Genomic DNA, 26,826 nt, shown 5'->3' with positions numbered 1-26,826 from the left:
CCAGGCCAGCTGGCCACAAAAAGCCCACACTTGACTCTCCTTAAGAGTAACCTCTGGTGGCCGTTTTTCTGACAATAAGAGAAGTGCTATGATGTCGGGTACTTTCCTGAAAGGCAACTTCCCATCTCCCTCCACACAGCATTGTGGCTTAATGATTTGTGTAGGCAGTCTACCTGAGGGAGGAATCAGATGTGATCTTTTTCTGTTTCTCCTTGATCCTAAAAAAATCTTCTGGTTCCTTGGAATTAGCAYAACAGTAATCTCTTTCCAGGCCCTGTAATTAACAGCCTTGATTGGTGGCCCCTCATCTTGCATCCATGCAGCTGCGGGCATGTCCACTTGGTTGTTTTGTTCGCACTGTTGGGCATATTGAAATACACGACAGCAGGGACTGATGCCACAAAAGCCTGGGCAGCATCACAGGCATGTTTACAACAGCTGTATCTATTCCTTGAAAATTCTCCTGCAAGGAAGTGATTTCTCTTTAAAATTAAATTAATGCAGGGGAAAGATGAATGGTCCCCACGTGCTATTTGGCTTTTTGCTCAAAGCTGTTTATGAGAGGAAGCTCTTGGCAAAATTAAATGAACCTCCTCTTCCTCAAGCTGGCAAATTCTGTCAAAGCTGGTCATCTTACTCCTTCATAAATCTGAGATGTTGGCATCCCACATACACCAGGCAAACATCAAATTTTGTAGGGGGACTGCACAAGGGTGCAATAATCACAGCTGTTTCATGTCAGCATTCAGAAAGCTTACAATAGGATTTTATTCAATGAGCCATTCCTTTTGAAATGCCATTAGAGATATTTGCTGGGAGAAACTGGCCTCGACTAATCGTATTTAATTTTTTATCAAATGCACTGTGGGAGCAGCAGGGATATGCATGAGACAGAAACAAGCAAATAGTGTTTATTTAGAATAAATAAACTTTGAATAAGAATTGAATCCATTCCCTCCTGGCTACAGCTGTACGAATATAGACAAGACCCTGCAGAGGTCTGTRGAGGTTCATGTCCTGACTTCAGACCCAGGTGCTCTGAGAGATCTCCAGTTGCCCCCACTGAAAGCAGAGAACTGCAACTGGATAGATGCAGAGGAGCAATTCTGTTACTGTAAAACCATTCCCATCCTATCCGCATTTCACCATGATAAATGAGGTTCAGAGGCTGTCAAGGCTACGCTGCCTCTCCAGTGGAGGCTTCCAGTCCCTGGACTAGGTGACACCTTGAAAAAGTCTGTTTCTAAGAAACTGAGCTGTGCAAACTGAGAGCCGCAAACTTTCCATGAGCCCGCTGCTTCCCTCACAACAAGTGGCATCTCTTTAGAAGAGCTACCAGAGCTGCGCCCGTGGTTGGCCTTATATTAGGATAAAATGGAAGAATTCCACAGTGCTCTTAATATTACCTGAAAACAGCATGCATATAAATATAAATACACACACACGCATATACACACCTATAYATATACACACACACCTCAGCCACTTTTTTATTACTCAGTAAAGAGGAGGTGAAGTGAAAATTGTACATCTCTAATTCTCACACTATTTAATCACACTCCTTTGCTCAAAGCACTGAGCACAGACAGACACATAAATAATAGGAAAAGCCAAAGATGTGTTTGTTCAGGATCATCCCAAATTGGGTCAACGCTGAGGCTCCCCAGGTACGTACCACAACCCTGATAATAAACAGTAATAAAACAGTGAATCAAACTCCATTTCATCTTGTGCTACCAGGGAGCCAGAGGGTCTGCGAGAGAAGGTGCTGTCGGAGATGTGCGAACTCTGCCCATGCACTTGTTTTTGCTAGTGTAGGATACCTGAAAATGGCTGTTGAATCCTTTAGTTCCTGGTATTAGCCAAAAGACATTTTCCTCTTGAGCTCAGAAAAGACAGCTGGTGAGGGGCTTGGGGTTTGTCTCTTTGCTTTTCCTTGAATGCTCTTTGCAGCTGTTTATCAAAACTCCTCAAGGTTATGGCTTAGTTTCCTTACTTTAAAGGAAATTGAAAAAATGGGGATGTTGGGGGAAGGAAAGAAGCCAAAAGAGGATGGGAGGGAAGGCATGAAAGAAACCAAGAAAGGAGGTAAAAAGTAAAGGTGGCACTAGAGACAGCAACAGTCTCAGTAATAATGTGAAGAAATTTTTATGCTAGTTATTTACTGAACTTAAGGCACATCTTAGACCCTGTTCTCTTATACTAATTGTACTGTATCTATGGTAGAATTGGAGCCTTTAGCACAACGCATTTGACAAGAGTGAGCTCTGTTTCAGAACTGTTTTTTCCCAGTTTGACATATGCTCAGCATTGCCCAGGACTGAAAAATCTTGACTCAGGCCTATAAAAATAATTAGATTTTAAAAATGATAAACTTGATAGTTTGTGGTATTTATCTTCCTGCCAAACTTTTTTTCCACAGCCATATAGCTTAGACATGCCTTTCAAAATAAATACACATAGAAGCTGATATTCTTTTATATTGAGATAATCCAGCAGCTGTGATTTTAAGAAAAATATAACCTGAGATTCACAATAAAAGTATGAGAGCTGAAAAACACTGCAAATTGAATCTGACTGGCATCAAAGCAGTGCCAGGGTATATCTATGTGGTCTTTAGCAAGAAGATAAGAGTACATTTTATCAGCAGTCTGAGCTGGCTGGATACATMTAGTGCCACCCTGAAAATCCTGTTACATATTTGCATTACACTGAACTCAGCCCACTAAAYTTTTCCAGCGCTAGGCTGAGAATTGCAATGTGAAGGCACCCAAGATGGGCCCTAAAGTAATATAAACCCTGCAAAACACAGTCTGGTTTCATGGGCAGTCAGTTCAGATATGTCACAGCACTGGCAATGGTTATGACTATTTAAATAATCTGCCCACCGATGACAGAGTTGCTAACAATCCCATTTCAGCTGCTTTTCTGGAACTTGCCAAGAGTTTATTTTCATCTCACCTTTGACATTCTTTGAACTTCTTGGGAAGGCACTGAATGAAGGCTATCTAGAAGCTCAAGCACAAGTATTTTGGTGTCTGTTTGTTAAAATAGCTAAGCCACCAGTAAACAACTCCTAGTAGGGTATGAGGTTTAGGAAGCTGTGTGTATAAAGTCACAGTGTGATTTGTCAGGGTTGTAGCACCTACAGAAGACTCTGGTTGAAAAGTAAGAAGAAAGTAAAAGCTTTTACTTGGGGGCAGTTTGAGGCTTCTAGTTTCTCCTGATACTATAGGAGATAAGCGGAGTCAGACCAATGTACTGATGATACTTGCAAACTAGTTTCTCAGCTGCAGAAACAGTCTCTCTCAAAAAAAAAAAAAAAAAAAAAGGTTTCTCTCTTCTGTGGCTTTCAAGCAATACGGATACTTTTGAAATCAAAACTATCTGATCAGACTGCAGTGAAAATGCCAGAAAGGGAACAAATGATTAAAATGGGAGTTGTTGTAGTTACCACAGTCCATTGACTCTGTAAATCATGTGTAATGCCTTCCAAGCTAAAGAATTTATATCATTTAGGAGATTGAGATAGTCTCTGAAGTGACTTTCAGATAATGTTAGGCACCTTCTAACCCATGTCAGCACGTTTCCTTGAACTCTGGAAGCTGCTAATCTTGTTAATACAAATAGGAATTTGCAGGTTAACATTTCTCAATTGCGTGAGTAATAAGCAATGGGCTTCAGTGATTAGCCTCCCTGGAGCCCTGCTACATTAATACAGGGTCCTGGTGTTAAACCTCAACAGTTGCTAATATGAGAACTATGTAACATGCATGAAAAAAAGAGACTCTAATTCCTTGTGTTTTAGTAAGAGGAATACAGAGCCTAGATTATTCCCTGTAACTTTTTTTCAGTTGAGATATGAAGGCAAGTGCAAATCAGCAAGCACAGCAAGGAAAGAAAAAAAGAGTCACATTAGAAACTACATTAGTTCTGAACCTAAAAAGCAGCAGGAAATATAGGGAAAATRACTCCTTCTAAGACATCCAGATCCATCAAGGCACTTACCTGCACGACACAGAGAAAACAGGCCTCTGCGTGTGTCAGTCCATATGTGTGGGTGCATGTGCCAGTGCTTGTGCTTGTATAGGGAGGGAAACACACCTGGAGGAAATGTAAAGAATAATGATCTCTGTAGTTATAGAAATTAGGAAAATGAAAAGAAGGAGATAAACAGCTGGTTTTTAATCAAGATACAGCATGATGCTTGGATATATAATGACAATGTACAAATTGATTATGGAATGCTAAATGCAGAGCTTTTTCAGAAAAAAAAAAAAGAGAATTACGTGTTATTTTCTAGTAGAAATAAGTGCATTGTGCCTTAGTGTGGATGTTCCTCTCTAAAGCAGCTACTTCTCTTCCAAGTGCTAAACCTTTCAAATGACTTCTTTTAATGACTTATGCAGCTGCTTTACTTAGCTTGCGGTGTGAAATCGTGTGAAGTCCCTGTTCCAACCACACCTGCTGGAGTGTTACAGATAGAAACATTACAGGGAGAAAAAAAATTAGGCACATACTTTTATTAAAAGGAAATACAAGGGTAGTGATGTGCAGAATAAGGAAAAGAAAAGAAGATAGCTCTTTTCCTTAAAGAATATGTTCTCACCCTCCTGGACTGGAACAATTGCCATATTCCTAGAAGATTGGCTGTTAGGTAAGGAGCACTCAGCTGTTGTCAAAAGCCTTCTGCCCACTGGCGCCGTTGTACTTGGCGTACAGTCGCTCAGTCGGCTCCCAGAGTATCTGCCACATACTCTGTTCTCCTACAGATGGGGAGACTGTGACACAGCGGAGCAGTGTGACGTGGTGGCCATGCGGAACTGACATAAATCTACATCATGTGTCCTGTCAAATATCTTAACCACTGGAAATCCTCTGCCAAGACTGGCTGCCAAAGTTGCCTCCTCAGAGACAGTCATTTCTATAAAAAAAGAAACTCGGTTAAAAGCCCAGGCCTGAATGCAGCTGCGGACAAGTGGGGAGGAGCAGCTTGGGCTCCCCGGTGTTGCGGGTGCAGGATCGCGCCTGTGGCCCACTGAGGTGCTCATGGTGCGAGGCAGCAGCATGTGCACACCCCTCTCGCCCTGGTACATCGGCTCTTAAAAACGAGCAAAGGAATTCCTCTGAAGTTTGAAGGAAACATATAAAACACACCTCAGCACTTCCCTGCGAAACCTGGCAATGCAGCAGAGCAAAAATCCAGGGCGTGTTTTCTGTTTCTCCATCTTTTTTGTACATGAACTTTATGGATATACAGATGAACAAACTAACACTTCTACAAATAGGGGGAAACTGTCTTTTTTTCTTTTAGGATCATCAGAAAGCTTATTGTAGGTGAAAATTTCCATTTTAGTATCATCTAAATTCCAGCAGTGCTCTGATGAGGAGTTGCTGCAGCATAGCTCATAGCTAAGCGTACCAGCAGGTCCTTGGATTTTATTAAATTGAACAAAAAAACTTGCGAGACAAGCTGTCTACCTTAGGTATTTCCGTGGTCCATATTAATGTAGTATCTAAGCATATCACAGTCTTAATGTACTTGTTTTCATATTCTGTGATGGTAGAAAGTGATATTATTCCCATTTTACAAGGCGGGGAATGTGACAGAGGTTAAATAATTTGTCCGGGGTAACAAAGGAGGTTTGCTGTAAAACAGAGAGAGGGGTCACACTGTCTTCTTTAGGGGCAAAACCCCTTTCTCTTCCAAAAGCTTTGCAAAAGCTGGGGCCTCTTCTCCTTTCATCAGAAATAACAGAGCAGCTTATTCAAAGCCGAGGCACTAAAACCGAGAAGGCTGCAGTAACAGCAGAGCTGACAGCCCCTGGCTGCAGAGGCGCGACCTGAGGCACGTAATGAGTCCCGCCAGTGTCGGGGGGCTGCCTGCATGCTTGGCTGCATCCACGTGCTTTGGCAGACGGGAACCAAAATATCTCCCATGCAGTAAACTTGCACCACGCTTCTGAATCCACATGAAAGAAGAAAAAAAAAGAAAGGATAACRCTGCAGAGAATGTTTATGCAGATAACAACATCCATCAGAGTTGTTACTTAATGTCTGGGGTGGTTTAATTATTCTGTAACCGGCAGAAGGATATTGCTTCGTAGTATGTCTTGCTAGAAGGCACCTATCAAATGTATCACAAGGTGCTTATATACTGTTGTATAAATGTAGATAGTGTTTCTTTTGGATCTTTTAGCAAATCCCCTTTTCTGGGTGCCTACCTTAGTGGTCTCATTCTCTCATTCAGTAGCCAGTTGTCAAAATGATTTCCCAGTGCTCTTAAATCCATATTCTTGTTTTCCTCTCAGTCCCCTCCTGCTGTTGACAACATTTAAGGGTCAGGTACAAACCTTACAAAATTGCAGAGACTAGTGTTGACTTTCCTGGGTTTCAAATTTGACCTTAGATGTAGAATTTAGGTGAAATGTTCCCAGTTCTCTAAGGTTATGTCTGGACCACGCCTGAAGGCATGATTACAGCATCAATGGGGCTGCCTTATTTTGTGTAGTTTCTAGAAGCAGATTGGGAGCAACGTAGAGCAGCGTTGGCTGGCAAAGCCGATCAGGGACTGTCGGTATTTACCCAGGCTGCTGGCCTGTGCTAAAAGCTGCGTCACCGCCTCTTCCCTGCTTCTCGCCGACAGCCGGCTCACATAGCTCCCCTCATGGCTTTGCTGCTCCTCCCCTCCGTCTTCCAGTCTGCCAGTCTTGGATGAACATAGCTGCTCCATAGTGCTTTGTCTTGCTTAGAAAGCTCCTGCATTGCTTAGAAACTTTGGAAAACCTTGTGCTGCAGGGGTCTGTGGAGAAAAATGGTGCTTCAGAAATGAAAGGAGGTCTGGATAGATTTCCCTGCCTATACTGGAGATCATCCCCTTCTCTGGACAGCACTAAATCTTACTTGCCAGAGATAACTAGTCCTTGGGGCTCTTTGCAATACTGTTAAAGAGAAAAATGTTTTGCCTTTGGAGCAGACTAGATTGCACCACACGACAGGTAATTTCAAAACATTTCCCAGGAAAACATCCCCTTGGGTCCCTCTCAAGGCCTTCACCTGTAAAGGACACAAAGCAGCATGTGATACTATCAATACACCTCAATTATTTTCCCAGGAAACAAAGCAGCGAGGCTTAGTGCTGACCCGCCCTTCCAAAGTTGCAGCTTCCCGGAGACATTGTTTAAATGGATAAAGAACAGAAAGAGGTTTTCCCCAGTTTTCCCTTTAACACCATAATTCAAGAAATTTATCACAGACCAACAAGGAAATCTCTGTGTTGGTCCCGTTCAGAAATACTGTCTGTTGGCCAAGCATCGGCTTGGTGAACAATGCATTAAACTAACACGGGGAATGGATTTTTCTAGAGAGAGAAGTGCTTTGCTACAGTCTGGTGTTTACTAATGTGTATTTTTCTGCTTTCCATCAAACAGTCAATGAAGGCTCAGGTGAAACCAATCAAAAAGAGACATCGACCTGTGACATTTGCCAGTTTGGGGCAGAGTGTGATGAAGATGCAGAGGATGTTTGGTACAGTAATTTGGTCTACTCTTTTATTTTAATGAATGTCCTATTATTTGAAGATACTGTGGTTCAGAAAGCATTAAAAATATTAGATATCGAATTTTCTGCACCCAGAGATTCATCACACAATGATTGAGGTGGTTATTAGTCTGTAAAAATGTATAAAAGTCTGTTTTATAATCTTGAGACATGCACAATTTAGTAAAGTCTAGAAACACAGAGTTATCCATTTTGTTGCTGTTATAACTTACGTTATTCCATCTGAAGGTTTTACAGCTTTATTCTTTGATAAAAGTAGAATTGGGAAAAATAATTGACCTAGGAAGGGTTTTCTGGTTAAACCCTGTCATTATTGTTATCAGCATTTCATGTTACATTTGGCATTAGAAATGTTGAAAAGCCTTGCCTTTCTCAAAGTTGCCTGAGTTGAATAAGAAGACCTAGCTGTCAAATGTTTGAAATAATTCAAGTGTACATTTTCTGACATTTTCTGAAGAGAATTTTTTAAGCTTTAAAAAATATTAAATTTTACTTTTATTTTAAACCTTAACCACATAAACTGAAGGGAAATACTTCCATGTGCTCAGAATATTTTTTTTAACTTTTCAGTTTGCCTAGAAACTATGAAAACATTTCATATTAAGTCAACCCAAAACTAATCATTTTATTGTGAGTTTGGAACAGCCAACAGATCAAAAAAGAAGCTAGTCACACAGCTCTACTTTTAATATTGCCTTTATACCAAGCCTCATATTGCTATCTAATTAATACAAATTTAGAGGTACAACAAAATAATCATGCAAACATTAGAAATGTCGGTCTGAATAATGCTTCTGAAACCATGGGCTAGTGATAAATAAGAGATGGTTGCAGAGACTGGGCCATGAGAAGTCAGTAAACTCAGTATTGCCCAAACTGCAGCTTGGATAACAGACGCGGAGCAGCTGCTGCCTGCTCCCGACGCCACTGCTGTCGTGAGAGCCACGCGGTAAAAAATGGTGTGCCAGGCCTTCCAGGCCCACGGCAAGGCGAGGTGGGCACCTGCCTTGCCGTGGGGTGCTCCGTGGCTCGGGGGTGCTGCAGGAAGAGGAGAAGACGCAGTGTGGGCGAACCCGAGGAAGGGGGGATCGCCGTCGGGGTGGCCGGGCCCCGGGGCTCCCGGAGACGCCCAGGGACGTGGCCCAGGGACTCGACAATCTTGTCTCCTCCCCGCGGTGCAGCGATCCCGTGGGGCGCCTGGCGACGAGGGAGCCGGGATTGCGGTGGGGGCTTCGCGGGTTCTCCAGTGAGGGAGCTCAACAGCAGAGTCGAGAGCAGTGAATGAATGAATGAACGAACGGGAAAAAGATAATTGGGCCCAGTGTCAGGCAGCCGACCTCATCCAGGCAGGGCGTCCACGCACGGCTGGTCAGGCATGAAATTATGAACATTTCTCCTATTCAGTGAAGAAGGTTACGGACATGGTCATCAATTTGCGCTCGTTTTGGTTTTGTCTTGCCAAGCTTTTAATAACCTCTGATTCTAGTCTTTAAAAAGTATCAAATAAACAAACCAAAAAAGAGCTGGCTTTGGCTCTGGTCATAAATGAAATGGTGCTGTTGAAAAACAGGTTATATGTTTGCAATAATGCAGTGAGATTTGCTTAGAAGAAATTGCTTAATTTTGACTTAGGTTAAGGAAATTACTCTTAGAGTCAGAATCTTCATTGTCTCCTTGACCTTAAGGTTATGCAGGAGGGCTTGGGTGGTGCAGTTTAAAAACAAAACCACAGTAATATTAATATCTCAAAATTCACAGTCTAGTGCTCATGTTTTGATAATGAGGTGCACTTCCAAATTGGAAGGAAGGAGAAGAGAAGGGCGAAGAATAAAATTAGCTGTAAGATAATGCTTTTAATCATAAGCACCAAGGAAGAGTGTTTATTCTTTCCAGAAATAGCCTGATAAAATAGCCTGATCCAACTTACCCCAGTGGTGTTCCCACTACAGCTTTCCCACTATCTAATTCCTTCCCTTTGAAACAGCTTGGCTTATCCAGAGCAGCATGATAAGCGCAGGAGCTGAAGTTCTCCGTCCTTCTTGCCAGGCAGTCGTTCTGCAGGGGAAGACGCTCTTCCGGGCGGGAAGCAGGGCAGGGCGGTTACTAGGAAGATGACACCAGAGAACTGTTAAAAGGCAGTAAAGCAGATTTCCAAGCAGAAGTGAAAAGACCATGTAAAGCCTGTTAAAGGTCTGCTTTGAAGTAAACAACTTCATGTGCCGTAACAGAGCTCTGTTTTCTTGTTCCTGCCCCCCCGATTAGTTTTGGATAAATTTATTTCTAAAAAATGAGCCTTCTGGGTGTTAGCTCTTTGTTATTCTTATTTCTAGAATAAAAGCAGACTATGTATGGGGAGCCTAGATCCCTCTCTCAAATGTACTTTAATTGAATTTCAGTGTTTGGCACCAAATAGTCATATTCCTGATACACTACTTCCTCCCTCCCCGTGCCAAGATTTGGTGTGCAGAAAACGTCCTTAGATTAAGTGGGAGAGTAAATTTCAGTTTATTATTTGGTCGATATTTTTATGCTTATCTAATTTCAGATGGAAGCAGGGCTGCTTTGGTTATCTCACTGACGGGTTTGTGGCATCCAAATCAGGTTGGCGGTTACTAGCCGCGCTGGGATCTGTTATTATGGGGTAATTAGCCCAGAACTTGCAGTGTCTCCTGTCAGTCAGGGGCGGTTTGGGAGCCCGGGGTTGGTGCTTGATCCTGTCTAAGTAAGAGGGAAGCAAGCTGGTAGCAGAGACAGATCACAGAGAGCTGCAGAGATGAGGCTGGCTGTTTGCCTAATATTTCTAGGGTGTYGGAGTAGATCAGAGAAGAGAGCACAGGTGTGATAGCAGATGTGGCTGGTCTGCTGATGATTTAAAGGGACAATTAACATTATTCTGCATTGCCACAGTCTGTTATTTTGCAGTCCCTTGTCTCTGGTTTAACTCTTTTTTTTTTTTTTGTCATTCATTGCCAGTTGTCACTCAGCTAAATTGTGCTATTGTACTGTGTCACCATTATTTTTGAATTGTTGTATTTGCATAAAACCAAACTATTAATGGCTAGACTCCTGGGATTAGCCACGTAAAAGACTACTCAGAGGGGTAAAATATGTCTGTGAACGTTTTCTGGAAAGTACAAAGAAAAGGCAGAAAAGAACCCACTGTAATAACAGGTTTTCTGAGACATGGTAAAGCACACACATATTATTATCCCATTCCACGGTCTAATATCACAAGAGTGAATGCAATTTGGCATTCCATTAGTGAATCTCTTTCTCTAGGTTAAAAACAAAGACTATTCAGTTGAAAGTCTTTAACATCTTGCTACTTTAATACGTGAAAGCTTCTTGTCGCTAAGAGGATCGTGTATTACTGGCATTATTCCCACCTTTAATGCACTTTGCACCAGTGGGCTTCATGAATATTTAAAGCAGGGCAGTGGCTATGCTCTTTAGCACTGGATTGCAATCTATTGGTAAATCAGACATTTGGTGTTGCTTACTTTGGGTTTTATTTCTGAGCTCGCTAAGGAATAATTGATTTTGTAAGACAGGGCTACTCAACGTAACACCCCGAGAGATATACTTAAAAGGAAATGAAGAATGAAGCGTAACATTGTGAACAGTGGCATATCTCTAAGATCTTCCAAAAAGCATCTATGAAATACTCACTCACTGTATAAATAGCGCTCACCAAAGGGAGTGCCTGCTCATCTGGTAAAGTGGCTTAGTGTCAGTGCATAACCACGTCGAAAATCTAGATGCCGGTATGAATCTCTTCCTTAGAAGCCACCGAGGAAATAGGAGCACTCTCTACACTGGACAAGCCATGGTTTGGGTAGATACGGGGCAGCTATTTTAGAAGTCTATGATGTGTCCAGTTAAGTGAAGAGAGATAATAAGAAAAACGCTTCTGTAGAATTTCCTTTTGGAAAACCTCGAGAGGAGAGGACAGGAGTTAAAGTAAACCTCTGACTTGTAGAGTTAATCAAAATCAGAAGGTCAACCAGCGGCAGAGTCCTAAGGTGTGGAATTGCTCAGAATAAGTTGCAGTTTGCAAGCTGTGGCAAAGACGTGCGGAGGCGCAGGAAGCGCTCGGCAGAGAATGCGTTCCCGCGGCCTGGCTGAGTCAGAGGCCGTCTCTGCCYGTGGCTCCTCTCCATGACCCTTCCCCGCTCCTCGAGGTTTCAGGGGGAGGTGCTGCCTCCTCGCTGGCCTGGCCAATGCCAGAGAGGCATTTTGCATTTCTCCCAAGGGCACAAGCATCCCCTGGGCAAGTTCAGCTAGGAGGTGATGCTGACAGTCCTTCTGTGGGGACACTGTGTCTCTGATGGACTAAAGCGGGGGATGCAGAGGAAGGCATCCAGGCTTGCATCAAGGGGGTCAGCATGTTCAGGGTCTAGGTCAGCAGGAAGGAAATCCCTCAGTGCAGGAATCCCTCAAATCCCCGTTCCTTCACCCTCATATCAGAGAAGGGCAGCAATTTACCAGCAGTGTTTGATGGCAGACCAGGAAGGGAAGGATTGATGGCAACCCTCCGAAAGAGGTGAGCATGATTAAAGAAAGGGCATTGATCTCACCGCATGATGCAGCGAGGCGGTATTCCCAAGTGAGTTAGTAAAGTTGCAGCATAATTAAAGCACGTCCCTTGCGTCTTGTCCTTCTTTCCGCATGGCTGGGACAATAAACTCCAGTTACCCAGCACAAACAAACACACACAAAATGTACTAAGAAGATAAACAGTTTCAGGCCTTTATTTCATATTTTATTGCTAATCGCTGATATGTATATACATATAGTGTAAATGCTTCTATAAGGTAACAATCTGTATATTTTATAGTATAAATACTATAATGAACAATCCACAGCACATGAGAACAGTGAAACTGCATTCTCATGCAAATGAGCTATATTATACAAGAAAGATATTTGCACAAATCATGCAGCTGCCATCAGCAGCTACCCCTAAAATCAATATTGAGCAAGCAATCAATATTTATCTTTATTATAGTATAGAGAGAAAACATATAAAAGAAACTAATGATTTTGCCAGCTTCTCAATCCACATAGCAATTAGGTCAGTCAGCTTTGGGTCCCTTCCCACTTCAATCAGTTGCTCTCAGCCAGAGCATCTGCAAACAAGATGATGTACTACTATAAAGTACTAAAAGGTAGTTTGAAAGCTCACATACATTACACGGGTATTGGCTGCTTCATGTTCAGCAGTGTGTATAATAACTAAGAGTGACCTACTTGTTCCAGATACAGAAACAACTAGCTACTTTAATATCTGCGATGTCCTGTGCGTTATACAGTAGCCAGGCAGTTATCTTGCAGTTTTCTGCTGCTTTTTCTTTCTCTTCAGAGAAAAAGTAGCTCTTCRTTCATGGCTACATGTAACACTTGAACATACCCATTGGGCTCACGGTTCAAATAAACACAGAAACGGTAGTTAATAATTAAAAATTGCAAGTCTGAGAAGACTTAAATTTCTGCTTAGCTTGAGATCTTACCTAGGGTGCACAATGAAGCTGCTGCTGCATAGGTCTTCCTGTGGCCAAGGGTCTAAGCAATATAGGAGTCCTGTTTCATAATAGTCCAGGAAAGGATTTAGAGAGGAAAGTAAAGGGACTACAGCTCACAGACTCTCTAGTATTTGACATGAGATGACCAAGCAGCTCACACCCTGATCTTAGCCCAGTCCTAATAATAGAGCTGCCTCCACTATTTCCCAGAAATTAGCCCAATTCTGGCTCTGTTAACTGTAAACATTTTTTTTTGGTACATGTTTTGTGGTTAAAACATTTTGAAATAGCAGGAAAGCAGCTCACTTTTTCAGTGTAACTGCTAGCTTTAGAGATACCATGCAATGGGCTGAGTCAACAATATTGTGAAAAAATAGCCTAAGCAGCAAGGTTTAACTGAAAACTTCAGTCAGTGACAGATCTGCAGTGAAAGTCAAATAATCTAGAACAGAAAAGGCAAGATTATGTTTATCTATAGACTATGTAGTAATTGTAAGGCCTGCTCAGAGGAAGGGCGAGGGCAGTGACGGCGAGCCAGTGGCTTTCGCAGGCAGCTGGTCGGCCAGAAGGGCTCGGAGGAGGAGGAGGAGGAGGAGGAGGAGTGCGGGGCGCGAGAGCTGGAGGGACGAGGGGGCCTGGCCGCAGGTCTGCTCCCGCGCTGGGGCTGCGGAGAGACGTACCGCGTGAGCAGGCAGGCACAAAAGCGGCAAACGAGCAAAGCACAAAATGGCAGTTTCTCTGGAGTCGCGGTGGCCGCGGGGGAAAGAGCCGTGTCAGCGCTGCTGTTTCAGTGGCGTCGTAGCTGRAATCGGCGTTCACGTCGCAAGCACGAACAAAGTTGCAGCAGCTGCGGCGTAGGGGAAAGCTTCGGGCCTGTTAGCAAGCGCTCTCTAGACAGCGTGTAAGTGCCAGAAAATAAGGTCCCCAGCTGGGCGTTGCGTGAAGTTCACGGTTCCTGTCAGGTTTCTTGCTAGCAAGCTGCTGAGGTATTTAGGAATCTTTCAGCAGGCAGATTAAACTTAAAGCTAACCCAAGTAAAAAAGTGATTTAGTGCCCAACCATGTCCAGAGAAAGATTCCCACTGACTTAAAAAGGGCCTTAGGTCAAGCCAAAAATATTTGGTTTTCCCTTTTCTCAGCAATGAGTCCTCAGAAAGAGCAAGGGAAAGATATAGGAGCAAGAAGTTATCTTCATCTTCAGAAAACATTTCTTTAAGAATCGCTAAGGTCCCGTCTCCCCAAGGAGCAGRAGACAGGAGTGAGCAGAGTGTATTTCTGCTTAGCGTGCCCAAGAGGCTTGGCCAGAAAGAATTAATGCTTGGAAAAATGATGGCTTGTCTTCACACGTGGTGAAATTGTTTTACTCTCTATATATTTTATTTGATTTTACTGAAAAACAGCCCTTCACCCACTCAGGTAAATTAAAAAAAAAAAAAAATCTTACCATCTTTGCATCCTCCATCCTCTTTTGTGCCAAAATACCGTTTACTTTTGAAACGAGACTTTCGTTCCTTACTCCCTTAGGTTGGTGCTTTGGAGAATTTAACTTTTCCATCCATTGAGTCAGTGCAGTCCTTTAGAGGCTTATGTTCATTTGACAAACTCCTGCCTTTCCAGATTCTCAGGATTTATTTTCTTAATAACATTCTCAAAAAAAAACCAAAACTGTTTTTAACATAAGCCAAGACTGTCTAGAGTTACTTTTACTTCATAGTGCTTTATTACCAGTACACTTTGGAATGCTCTGGTAAATAATTCAGCCTACCCCAAAGAAACTGAGTGTATTTATTTTCTCTATACGTCGAGGAAGTCTGGTATGTGGACTATATATTATGGCTTTAAATGTTCTTAGACAAATGCAAAACCATATTGTATACCATCTGTATTATTCAGCCAAGTAGGTGTTTTAGGGACCTTATATGATAGATCTCTTATCCAAAAGCCAGAATCTCTAATTTTGGTGTTTAAAAAAAAACAAAACTACCATTATAGCAAAATTCACCATGTGTCCAGGGAATGTAATCCTACCTATAAAGCTTATAGGTTTTTCCCTTGTGCGCCTCGCCTCCTTACAGATGCTGGTCCAAACTTGGCTTTCAGTTTCAGAAGATAAACTTCCAGCTTATGGAAGTTAATGACAGTTATTCCGCTGGCTTCAGTGAAACAGAAATTCTTTCCCAAAATCGTAAGTGTGGAGTAACTTCACAGTAGCCGGTGGAGCCGTAAGCTAGCAGAAGGAAGAACAGACTCTAACAGAGTGTAAATGCAGAGTCATTCACAGAGTGCAAAGGAGTAACTTGGAAATTGCGATGATAAAAGCAGGATTTGGCTTACTGACTGCTTGAATTGCTACAGAGGAAATATTGATTTGTGAAAAGCCAAAAATAGCTGATGAGATTTTTTTCTGGTTTTCTTGTCTTATCATGGTGCTATTCTCCTATAGTAGCAAAGCACAAATTCTTCTGAAATTTAAGGGGAAAAAGCTTATGAGACATGTATAGCTGTCATTTGTCTTTACAGTTGTTAGTCTTACGTTAGCCTTAAATAAATACATAAATAAATAATGCTGCAGTAATTTTACAAGCGGCCAGATTGTCAAAATGGCCAGATTTTCCTGTTAGGTTTACATGGTGAGGGTGTAGGCATCCCTGCGCTCAGCATACAGAGCGTGGACAGGAGACACGGAGGCAGCAGGGGGATGGGAGTTCTGGCAGAGAAAGCTGAAGGGGTGGAGTGGGAAAGGGTGGAGGACCRTGGAAGGTGGGAGAAAACCGAAAGCTCATTTCAGGCTATTCTGTTTTACTTTTTACCGCAATAGCCTGGACATGTTCACATGTTTCTTCCAAGTGTCTCTGCCTTGGGAGTGGTCACCTCTGGCTGATGCCTACGGACGAACAGCTGGGGCTGGTGACTTCTTTAACCACGCCGGCAACAGCTGCCGGAGGGTGTCTTTCATTGCCAGAGCTACTGCAGAACAGAGGAAAAATGTGGAGGGTCAAGCGATTCTTGAGGAAAGGGCAAGGGAAAATGGGTGGCACGTGAATGCAATAGGCAGAGAGGGAAGAGGGAACGGAGGGAGAAGGGGAGGAGGGTCGAAGGGTCGGGGGCTGCGAGGGGGGACGGAGCAGGGAGGCGCAGCGGCTGCCCCCGGGGGCAGGGAGGCGGCAGGGCTGGGCAGGCCCATGCAGTAGCCGGCAGGGATGTCCTTCCTACCTGCCTTCGCGCTGCTTGGATTGAAGGCTGCAGCTGCACACCGGGCATGTACCAGTTGAATTAAGCATATACTGGGGGCAGCTGGAGAGTGCCTAGGGTAGCAGTCCTGCTGGCATGGAGTTTTTGGAGGTGGACTGCATTAAAAAGGCAGCTGATCTGTGCTTATTAAAAGGGGGCATGTATGTGGCTGAGCATTGTGTGAGAAAACAGCAATGTCCTTCAGTACTTTGGTTAATTTTCCATGCACAGATCAATTGGTAGCCTACATGACAACATGGCAGAGAGCATCCATTTTGTGCCCAGTTTAACAGGAGAGCTAATGAACCTGGGGGKKKKKKKTTTCTGTTTTTKGGGTTTTTTTACTCCTCTGTCACAGGCTGTGACTGCGGTTTTCAGTTCTAGGTAGCAAAATGTGAGACCATTCTGAATGCACACCTTGATTTGCATTTGAAGGAATGGTTTTGGCAGTCTGTTTTGTACTGTTGATGTAATACAGGGGGTTGAAAAAACTGTGCCCGGCTCCTGCTGTTTTGTGTAAYGTACACAAAAGGATCCCTTTTGGCCTCGTAAGGGCAGAGCTGTGCGCAGTTGCTCAAAGTCGAAGCCACCACTCTGTTATGTAAGTCCATGTCTGGGAGAACCCGGTCTCACAAGATTGTGAAAGTGCACATAAAGGATAATATGATAATGCCCATCAAATATTAATGTGCATTGACACATAATCGTCTGTATACATCAGGGCATTACAGCATGAAGGAACAAGTACAGAGACCATGGATAGCAATGCATTTTTTGCACTTTTTTTTCTGTTTTCTTTTCCCTTTTTTTTGTTATATGAAAGGAAGCTTCCCTCACACCCCAGCCCCACATTTAGCCAAAGTCGTACCCTACTAGTAAACTGACTGGTGCCTTCATGACAGCCTATTTAGTCACAATAAAAAGCCGATTGGTCTAATGTGCAATCAAGAAAGGAGTGACATTTATTGCTTCAGTTTTATGATGCTGTGAACTGAGCAAGATTTGGAGCCTTACAGTGCCTTCAGGGGGCAGGAGATCACCAGCAATGAATCGTATTTATACCTTTTCCAATTTCCTACTAGCATTTTAGCAATAAATAGACTGTGTTGTTATTGAGTTTTATGTAAGCATGTTTACGAAAGCAGGAATACAACTTTGTAGTTCAGAATTACATGTGTTAGCTAAATAGATCAGCAGAGAGAATAACTATGTAAAGCACTAGGAAAGCACTTCCAATTTATTATCAAATGTCTTAATAGAATGTTTCATCTCTTCCATCCTACTTTACGTTAACTACTAAATTAAAACTATATCCATCAGAGAAGGTCAGAGGCTCCTTCACACACCCATGTTGGAACATCAAGGCCACAATTTGTTCACACATCTGAGCCATTAAAAATACATCCCATGCATTAAATATGAGCCTGACAAAAACTCAATATGAACAAAAGAGTATGGCTGACCTCTACTCCCTGCAACCCACTGCAGCGGTGGGGTAGCAGGTGTCCCTTCCCAAGCACGTCCATCTCCTGCCCGCCGGCCCTCAGGGAGGCCCTTTCAGTGCCCCATCCCCTTCCCAGAGGTGCTTGCAGAACACAGGCGTTTCTGCAGAAAGCAAATCACAGCTAAAAGCCTGTGGGGGATGTGCCCAGACATAAAGATTTAATTGCTGTCTTTCAGCCTTCCCGTTTAGCAACTAGACGCTCTTGTGCCGAAGGAARTGGGTGCTCCTTAGGCAGCCCGTCACGGTCAGGAGAGGTCAGGAGACAATACCTGTGTCGCATCCCTTTCGTGAGGTGCAAATGGGTTTCTGCTGATCCGTTCCTCAGACCTGAAGAGGGTTACTTTTCATCGTGTTAGAACTTGTCCTTGAGACAGCACATTGCATTCATTCCTTTGTCTTTGTTTTTCCGGCATTAGTATTTTCCGTTGGTACTTACTGTCAAAGCCAGGCAGCCACTGTGCTCCCTGGGTGACAGCAAGAGACGAGGTAGCAGTCCCCATCCAGGAACAGTGCTTAGCTTTGTGCAGCACTTCTCACCCACGAATGTGAAAGCCCTTGAAAGCCCTTTGAAAGAGGGTTGCTAGCTCTGTCTCCTTCATGCTCATGTGAAGTGATTTGCTCAGGGTTGTGTATGTCCCAGTCTAATGCCCGTGGGCTGCACCAAAATCTTATTTCAGCCACTGTACGGTGTGACCTGAAGTTGTCTTGTGTTATTTCCATCCATGCAAGTGGTGCAAAGCCTGAAGGAAGGCCTGGAGTATCTCCTAAAATTTCGTTCAGGAGCTAGACTGGAGTTTGTTCTGTAGTTTAAGCTAGACCACAAAGCAGGGTAGCCGGGAACATGCAGCAATTCGGACGTTCCTGCCTGGTTGGTTCAGGATGAACGTTGCTCAAATTTTGCACATATGCGAAGGAAGTCTTTACAAGGAGGCATGGCTTTACCAGGGTTTTCTTCTCACTGCTGTAGGGCAGGTCACTGCTACGCCTTGGCTGCCCCACTGGCGGCGGATGCGGCGACCGCGCAGGGCGCAAGGACTGGTGCAGCAGCGCTGCCCACGCCTGCAGTGCGTGAGCGCTGCCCTCTCCGAGCAGGCAGCCGTTATCCCGTTAGCCTCCCTAGTAAATCAGAGCCTGCTTTCCACTTCCAGCAGTACCTTCAGGTTTAGTTAACAAAGTTGTTATGTGGAAGTACAAATCAGAAATTTGCTGTTGGTCCCACCACAGCTGGTGCCACGGCACTCGCGAGCTCTGGGCGGGCTCCCTCGCTGGCCGCCGGCTCCGCAGCGTGCCGGGGGGAAGCGCTGTGCCGCCCTGGAGCAGCTCTCGTTGTTTGGGTGCTTTCCTGATTGGAGCGAACGGTATCAGCAGGCTGAGGCACACAGCGTTCATGGAGGTCAGCCTCGGACGCTTACAGAGGGAGAGAAACACTCCGCAAAGCTTTGTTTTAGCACAGGCTGCAGAGGTGCGAGGGTTGCAGGGTGTTGGCAAACCATAAAAATGCATTTATTTTATTCTGTGTGCTTTAAATAAACTTCGCACATTAGATACCTGCAGACGCTTGAACTGGCATGTGAACAGAATTAGAATTTTCTTCATACTAGACACAATTAGGATTTTTCCATTGCTTTTCAAACCCACTCACCAACCTCGTAGTTCTCTAGTTTCTCTGTCAGGGTATAAAGCACCCAGGCTAGCAAAGACTGTCTTACACAACTTAGTTCCTTTTAAAGGGGAGTGATATTTAAGAAAAATACAAAATGAGACATTTATTTTGCCCTAAAGATGGTAGCATACAATCCAAGATACGGCTGAGGGCACCAGAGACATCCAGAAGCCAGATGAAGGTCATTTTACAATTGGTGCTTCAAATTGGAAGAGGGAAGCAAAGGTGAAATTTGTCATGGTTTTTTTTGTGGAAAACTTAGTAAAAAAAGTTATGAAAAGAATGAAGGGAGAATTAGGGATCAACTTCCAGTGTCTTGCACAGTAGGTGAAAGCAGCTGCTCTCACTAGCTGTACTCACCAGGCTGAAGCCTCTGGAAACGGTGGAGCGTGGGACCAGCTGCTCACCTGAAGCAGCCTGGCCCAGCCCGTGGAGGAGCCACCTCCGGGTGGCTCTCCTCACTCCAGGAAAGTTAGGTGCCTCGGAAGTAGTTCATTAAACCATTTTGAAATAACCTTTGTGAGCTGTCATAACAAATGTGCACTGAAAAATCTGTACATTTTTTAAGCATTGCCAGTCACTCCCTGCTATTGAATAGCAGCAGCGTGGCAGCTGTACAATTATTACCCTAGCTCCTGGCTCTAGTTATACTCGCATATTATGTTGCATTTGGTATGCAAGGAAGGGCAGCAATAAATATATTCACCACTTTAGTGCATTTTAGCTTGACATATGTCCGGTAAACAGCATTTTGGTCTCTTGCAGTCAAAAAAAAAAAATCACCTGATTATTCAGCGCTTCCTTCTGTTATGATGCTTTGGGGTCCTTCAAATCATTTTCATTATGCACTACATAATAATAAAAATCTCTATGCAGTATGCTGATAATTCTTTGCATGGTCTCTGTGATTTCTAATTGTTTGAATAACAGTATGCTATTGAAATGCCATGCAGAAACATTGCTTCACCCTGAGGGAATCAAGCTTTTCTCCTTTCACTCGTGGTGAAGATAAACATTTGAACAGTGGAAATAGGTAAAATATCCCAGAGAAGCCTCTGTGAAAAGTAGACGTGCTAGAGCTCTTAGTGCAGAAGCTGAGCAGCAAAGGACAAAAAGGAAAAATAAATAAACAAATAAATAAATAAATAAATAAAATTGAATGAAAGGCACTCAAAATAAGCCATGTTTTGTCTTCTCTTATGATCTTAAAGCAAAAGCAAAGCACTTGCAGACCCAGGAAAGAAATATCGCATGCTATTTTTGTGCTGCCATTATAAAATATGTATAGTTTATTGTTCTGCACTGCAGCTGAAGTTTTGCATCAGCCTCAAAAATAAAGCAAAGTTTGTTTTGAAGAAAGCACACAGCATCTCTATTCTTTAAGCTTTTGATGATGTTCTTAAGAGTGAGGTGATAGGATTGAAATCTCCTGGCAAGCACAGGCAAGTCTTAGGGTATGATTCATAGAAAGTGTAAGAAAAATGGTCTGTGTGTATTATGAATATATTTTTTATATTCAGTTTTATGTATATATATGTGTATATATATATGTACATGTTGTTCAGTCTGTCTGCAAAACCAGGCAATACTGCCAGGCCATTTTGTCTCCTGGCTGGAGCAAGGTTTTGGTGCCATCTTCTTGGCTGTGCTCCATACGCTGCAGAGACCACTACAGGAGCTTGGCCAAGTTGCCAAAAGTGCATAGTGACTCCTGCAGTCTTTAGAGAATGCTCCAGGACTTCGCACGAAAATTTGCCTCTCTGTAAAATGGGTGTAATGGTACTAAATCATTACTAATATAGGGCTGTATGAGATTACTGTAAAACTAATTTAATGCTGCACTTGTAAATGTGCTGAGGGTCACAGAAAGACGCTGGTAATTACATGTTGCTTTTACGACTGGAAGCTGATGTGCATGCAATGCACCCGAAGGCATCCGGTTGCACTGCCTACATGCACAGGTGGTTTGGGGGATGACTAATATGGTGCTCAGGTTGGTAGCAAAGGTGACATGCCACCACTCTCGTTACGGGAGTATAGCAGCTAGCATGTTTGAACAAGTCCCAGTGCAATGCCACACAGAGGCAGTTTGACTGGGCTAGCTGAGCTACCAGAGGCAGCACATCTGTGCTAGCCTAGTGATCTGCCCAGCCTACTTAACCTTGCCAATCCCTGCTCAGAGCTAGTTCAAGCATCTCTGCATGCTTCTGTGTTGAGACATATTGAACATGCCCAAAGCTGCTTGGGTAAATGAGCACTCCTACCTGCCTCCAGACACCCAGCTGAACCACCGTACAATGCATGTTCAAATGTTGAGGCATAATATTAACCCTGGCTTCATTTCAACTTGCCTGCTAGTAATTTCAACAAAGATGCCCCATGTACCAAAAAGAAAAACCTTGCAGGAAAGCCAGTGATGGAGAAGGCATTTGGGGATGATTGCTAGTCTCTTTATGCAGGCATGTACTGCCAAGTCAGCTTTAAATGGACATTTAACATCCCATTAGGAGGCGAGGGTGCTTGGAGATGACAGTATTGACACCCAAACAGAAATTTGAGTTTTGGGTTTACTGTTTTTACAGAACAGAGGAAAATAAGAAATCTCTCTGGTAGAAATATGCTAAATGTACAACAACTATGGTTTTATTTCTGCTCTGTTTTATGGAAAAAGCTTTGGTTTTTTTTATACAGCCAAACGTCATTTCTTCGTTGCCTTTTTTCTTTTGCCTGGAGAAAATATACGACATGTTTAAAATGATTGCAGAATGAAACATCACTTCACTGCAAAATAGTGTTCACTGAGACATGGTGGGATCTCACAGTTGACCAAATTAGCATATGCACTCAAATATCAGAGCTTTGACTAGTAAAAATAACACTACATTTGCATTTTCACATTTTTAGCTCCTACATCCCTGTCTGTTTGGTTTTATGCCTTTATTCTTGACTAACAATTCTCTTTGTGGCAGATTTATTGCCGTTCTGCTGGTTGGACCTTGGTAATCAACTAGACACTTGGCTGAAGACATTAGTCATTTCATTAAGTACTTTTTGCAGATATCTGAGACAGAATTTCCTGTTGTTCTGGTTCCAAAAAGCAAATGACCCATGGCCAGCAAAGTCGGAATATGAATCTCTGTTTATTAAACAGAGGTAGTACCAACAATGCTCTCAGGTTTCCAAACTACAGCAGGCTAATTAAAATATGTTGAATAGGGAAGAACTGCCATTGCCCTCTCGTTCTGACAAAAGTGTCCCTGCGTCTGTTCCTAATAAAACCAGTCTTTTAGAAGCATTGTCTTACTTATCTTGCTTCCTTCCCATCAGAGCTACATGTGAAGCCTTCCTTGTGCTACACACAGATATATTGCTTAGTAATTTTTAAAGATTATAAAAACAAAGACTGAAAAGTTGTCTTAGCAGTAGAGATATAGCATGGAGTGGGGTTCATTTTATCATCTCTGTGTCACTAATGATATCATAATTACTATATTCATGAATTAAGGAAATACAACTGTAGCATTCTTCTACACTTTTTGGGCAAAGACCCATTCTCTCTTTTTATTGAAACAGCTCCTTAAAATGCTGTTCTTCCCTCCAGGGACAATCCTTCGTTGCCTTGAATCCTTTTTTCAGTGGCATTCCCTCTTCAGGAAAAGTCACTCTCCTGCTCAGAAGATAATACCACATCTTATTTGCATAGAGCAGGAGCTAGGAGACTGTGCACTCACCAGTGCACTAACCCACAGCTAGTTTACTGACCCCATTAATTTTTGTAGAGACCGATTGACCAGAAAGCCAAGCAGCTGCACCACCGTGGCCAGACAGCCCAGTGCAGTGTGTTGCTGTTACTGCTGGGATGCAGACCTCACTGAGGTCCGGGCAGCTTCTGCTCATGGTCAAGACCTAGTCTGCGCTGGTCTAGTTCTGCTCTAGTCTCTCATCTCCCTGGGAAGGCGAGAATCATGTTACACAGGTGAAATTAGTCTGACAGCCATTCCCAAAATGCACATGTAGTTTATGAGTTCTGCTGTGTTGTTTAATATGTTTATTACAGGGGTTGCCTTGAGAGGAGCTCAGAGATGGAAGCACATGGCTTGCACCCTAGGAGTAAGTTGTGTGGTGTAGATACAAAGGAAGGTGCCTGTCAGCATCTTATCTGCCACAGGCTAGGAGCAATAGTAGTTCAGGTCTGTCCGCCCTCACATAGGCAGCCCAGGGGGTTTCTCCACCATGTTAGCTCATATCAGCTATGTATATAGACACCATTCAGGTCTGCATTGACTTCATGTTCTCGTCAGATGGTCTAGCAACGTAACAAAGCTGTGTCGCAGGATGTGCCTACAGCAGTTCAAAATGCTCTGAGGAGGTGCTCAGGTTGCTGGTTGGACAGTCTTTTTAGTTTGTTTTGTTTTTTAACTTTTGTGCTCACTAAAGTGACTAAGTGAATTGCGAGGTGTTCAGCTCCTCCAAGATTTCAGTCATAATAGAAGTGGAATTCATCAGAGACTATCATAATGACCTGGAAGAACAGGCATAAGAAAGTGAGCCTCCTTTAATGATTGTTTACAGTGACAGCCCAAATTTTAATCAATTAACATATGAGCCCATTACTTGAAAGATGCGATGAGCCCGTGGGACAGCATTCAGTATTTCTTCCTTTCTCAGGGGAGCTGCAGGATATCGGCTGACGTCTTGGAAGCACTCATCTCTCACAGATGCTTTTAAAGCTGCTTTTCTTACTGCAGAAGACATATTTAAACCTTGCACGTGTATTTTGTATATGCTCTTGGGTACAGATTCATCCTGTGACCCCTAGGAGATCTCATTGACCTTCTCACAGCTTCTTGAGCCTGAGGAAAGCACAGTCAGCCTTTATATTGCCAAGCTTTCTTCAATGCTATACTTAGGAATACAGAAACAAATAGATTTATTGATATAACTATAATTGGAAGTCATAGCCAGGATGATAAAATGGTCAAATGATCAAATTACTTAAAATTAGAGACGTGCTGAAGTGCCTCGGGGAACAGGCAAGCGCTCTGTTGGCGTGGCCTGCAATGAGACGCCCAGCCGTTCGGCCAGCTCCGCACCAGCGGTGCGCGTGCCTCCCGCTCGCCACAGCGAGGGACAGCCTGCGGGCTTCCACAGCCAGCACCTGGACGCGATCAGCCCCATCTCATTTTCTTATTTGTGAAAGAACCAAAAATTGACCAGACTAGAGCTTGAAAATTAACAAATGTCGCCGATAAGTGCCTGAGAGGGGAAGCGTTTACAGTGGGTAATAAATAGGAGCAGGACAGGACTTCTGGACACAAATGTCAGGGCCTGGACCCACTTCAGGGTAGGCAACTCCTGCGTCTTACAGTGTCTGAAGCCTTGAACAGTTTGAGTCTGTTTCTTTAATGGAAGACTGTCCAGCTTTTGCATTTTATAATGCTTCAAGAAGTGAAAGTATGTTTACCTATGGCTACAAGATCTTTCATTTAATTCAATATGTTAACTGCCATTCATTTTTTATTTATTATGTAACCTAATAACAGGATGCTGTGGATCCTGCTCAAGGATGATGTGTGCCCAGACATGCACGTTTGGAGTAAATGCCCCACCTTTTTTCTGTAAACTATTATTCTTGACTTTGGGGCATGGTTTAAAGGCACACTACTTGTCCCTCTGCTTGGAAAAAATGTCAGTTTGAATATGCTGTCATTTTCTCTGATGAGATGGACACTATAAATTAAACAGTCAGCAACCCAGATATGTTAATCTTCCTGACGAAATCTTACCTTTAGCATTTCCTGACATATATTTAATGTTGATTTAACTGTGCAGCCTTAAATAGAATTTAAGTATATAAGTGCACAAACAGTAAGAAACTGCAGATGCAAGCTAGAAACCATGTCTTCTGAGGTGGGAAGACGTGCTGATCCTTTGCAGCAAGGAAATCCTGCAGCACTTTCTCACCACCCATCTAGTCAGCCCTGAAAATTGGGCTTCATGCTGGAGATCCTATAAGACTCTAACATATGGTATTATAGATTGTCCCTTTCTATTCTCTCTTACATGTGAGCAATCTGACATCAGTAGAAGTAGCATGCGATTCCCTGTACTCCTATGGTGCATCTTCTCCAAGTACTGTGCAGCTACAGAGTTCCCGCCTGGAAGGAAAGACTGGTCTCACAATGAAGATTTTAGCACGAGATTTAGAAAAGCTTTGTTCTTTTCTCTGTTGCTGTGGGAGGTTAGAAAAGTCTTTTAGAGACTTTTTTCAAAGATATCAAAAGGTGCAAATAAATGCCTAATAGGCTCTGAAATGGTCTTTGAAATCAGCAGGAGATAGGTCTATGAGAATTTCAGAAATCTCCCACAAAGTGTTTACTTGCATCTTTAAGCATCTAAACACCTTTAAAAATATGTCTCTTGAAATAGGTTCTAACTGGCATTACTCTGAACATAGGTTCCTGGGTTCTCTAGGCATTTTTTAAATTGCTTCCAAAGTTGTTTAGACTTCCCCTAAAAGTACCCTTTTGGTTTAATTTTTTTCATTGACTTGATTTTCTCTTGACTTGAGACATAATGTATATTAACCTGCACTCATTTTTTGTAGCAAAATGTTGAGAATTGAAGCTGTTTCTGAGCTGTTTTATTATAAAAAGGAGCATATGGCTGATTGTGTCCCATCTGAAATGCAAATGGTAGAGCTGCGTGGAAAAAATTCTGATTACTTGAGCATTAAATGTTTCCTGCTAAAGCAAGTTAGAATTGGCTAAGGTAGGAAGTTAGAAATGGCTAGTGTAAGAAATGACAAAGGTTAGTATTTCAGTGGAACAAGAACGTTCTTATTACACTGATAAGAAAGTTCTTAGAAAATTGGCTGGTTTTTTTCTTATATTGTGGTGGAAATTGTTACATAGGGAGCCAGACTCTTTTTTTCTACTAGTTATAAAACCATTTAATTTAATTTATAACCACAACTTTCCACCTTTGGCCTCACTTGGAGCTGAAGTTTTCTATATTTTGTGACTAGCTGGGGAAAACAGATTTACCCAAAGGAAAGTAAGTCTAAAAGAAGATGAGTATTGGTTCCATTGATTTTCATTATGCTAGGCATATTTGCTGAGGTCAGAGGCCAAAGGGAATGATGGAGAAAGCTGAGCTGTGCTAACTTCCTATGCTTCCTCTCTTTCCAAGCTCTTTCCCCCAAAGCTTTTCTATTGCATATATCCCTCTACACTTCCAGTGGTCAAAGGTGTCCAAATGTCTGATGTGAATGGGAGGTGAACTGACTTTTAAACACTTTCTTATATCAAGCAGAGAGGCTAGCAGCCTGGCATTTTCRTTACTTAA

The 26,826-nt window shown here is 42.9% G+C and overlaps 1 protein-coding gene across 1 annotated transcript in view; it reads left to right on the top strand.

Annotated features, from left to right (window-relative positions):
* The window catches only part of TMEFF2 (transmembrane protein with EGF like and two follistatin like domains 2), a 145,029-nt gene that overhangs the window by 78,415 nt on the left and 39,788 nt on the right, over positions 1-26,826 (top strand). Inside the window, exon 5 of the mRNA XM_026091746.1 lies at positions 7,431-7,527. Within this exon, the coding sequence (XP_025947531.1) occupies positions 7,431-7,527 (97 nt within the window). The remainder of the gene's footprint in view (positions 1-7,430; positions 7,528-26,826) is intronic.

The sequence above is a fragment of the Apteryx rowi genome, unplaced genomic scaffold (assembly GCF_003343035.1).
Source record: "Apteryx rowi isolate R43461 unplaced genomic scaffold, aptRow1 scaffold_92, whole genome shotgun sequence".
NCBI classification, from domain to species: Eukaryota; Metazoa; Chordata; class Aves; order Apterygiformes; family Apterygidae; genus Apteryx; species Apteryx rowi.
The sequence above is the reverse complement of the archived record's forward strand: the minus strand, read 5'-3'. Positions and strand labels throughout refer to the sequence as shown.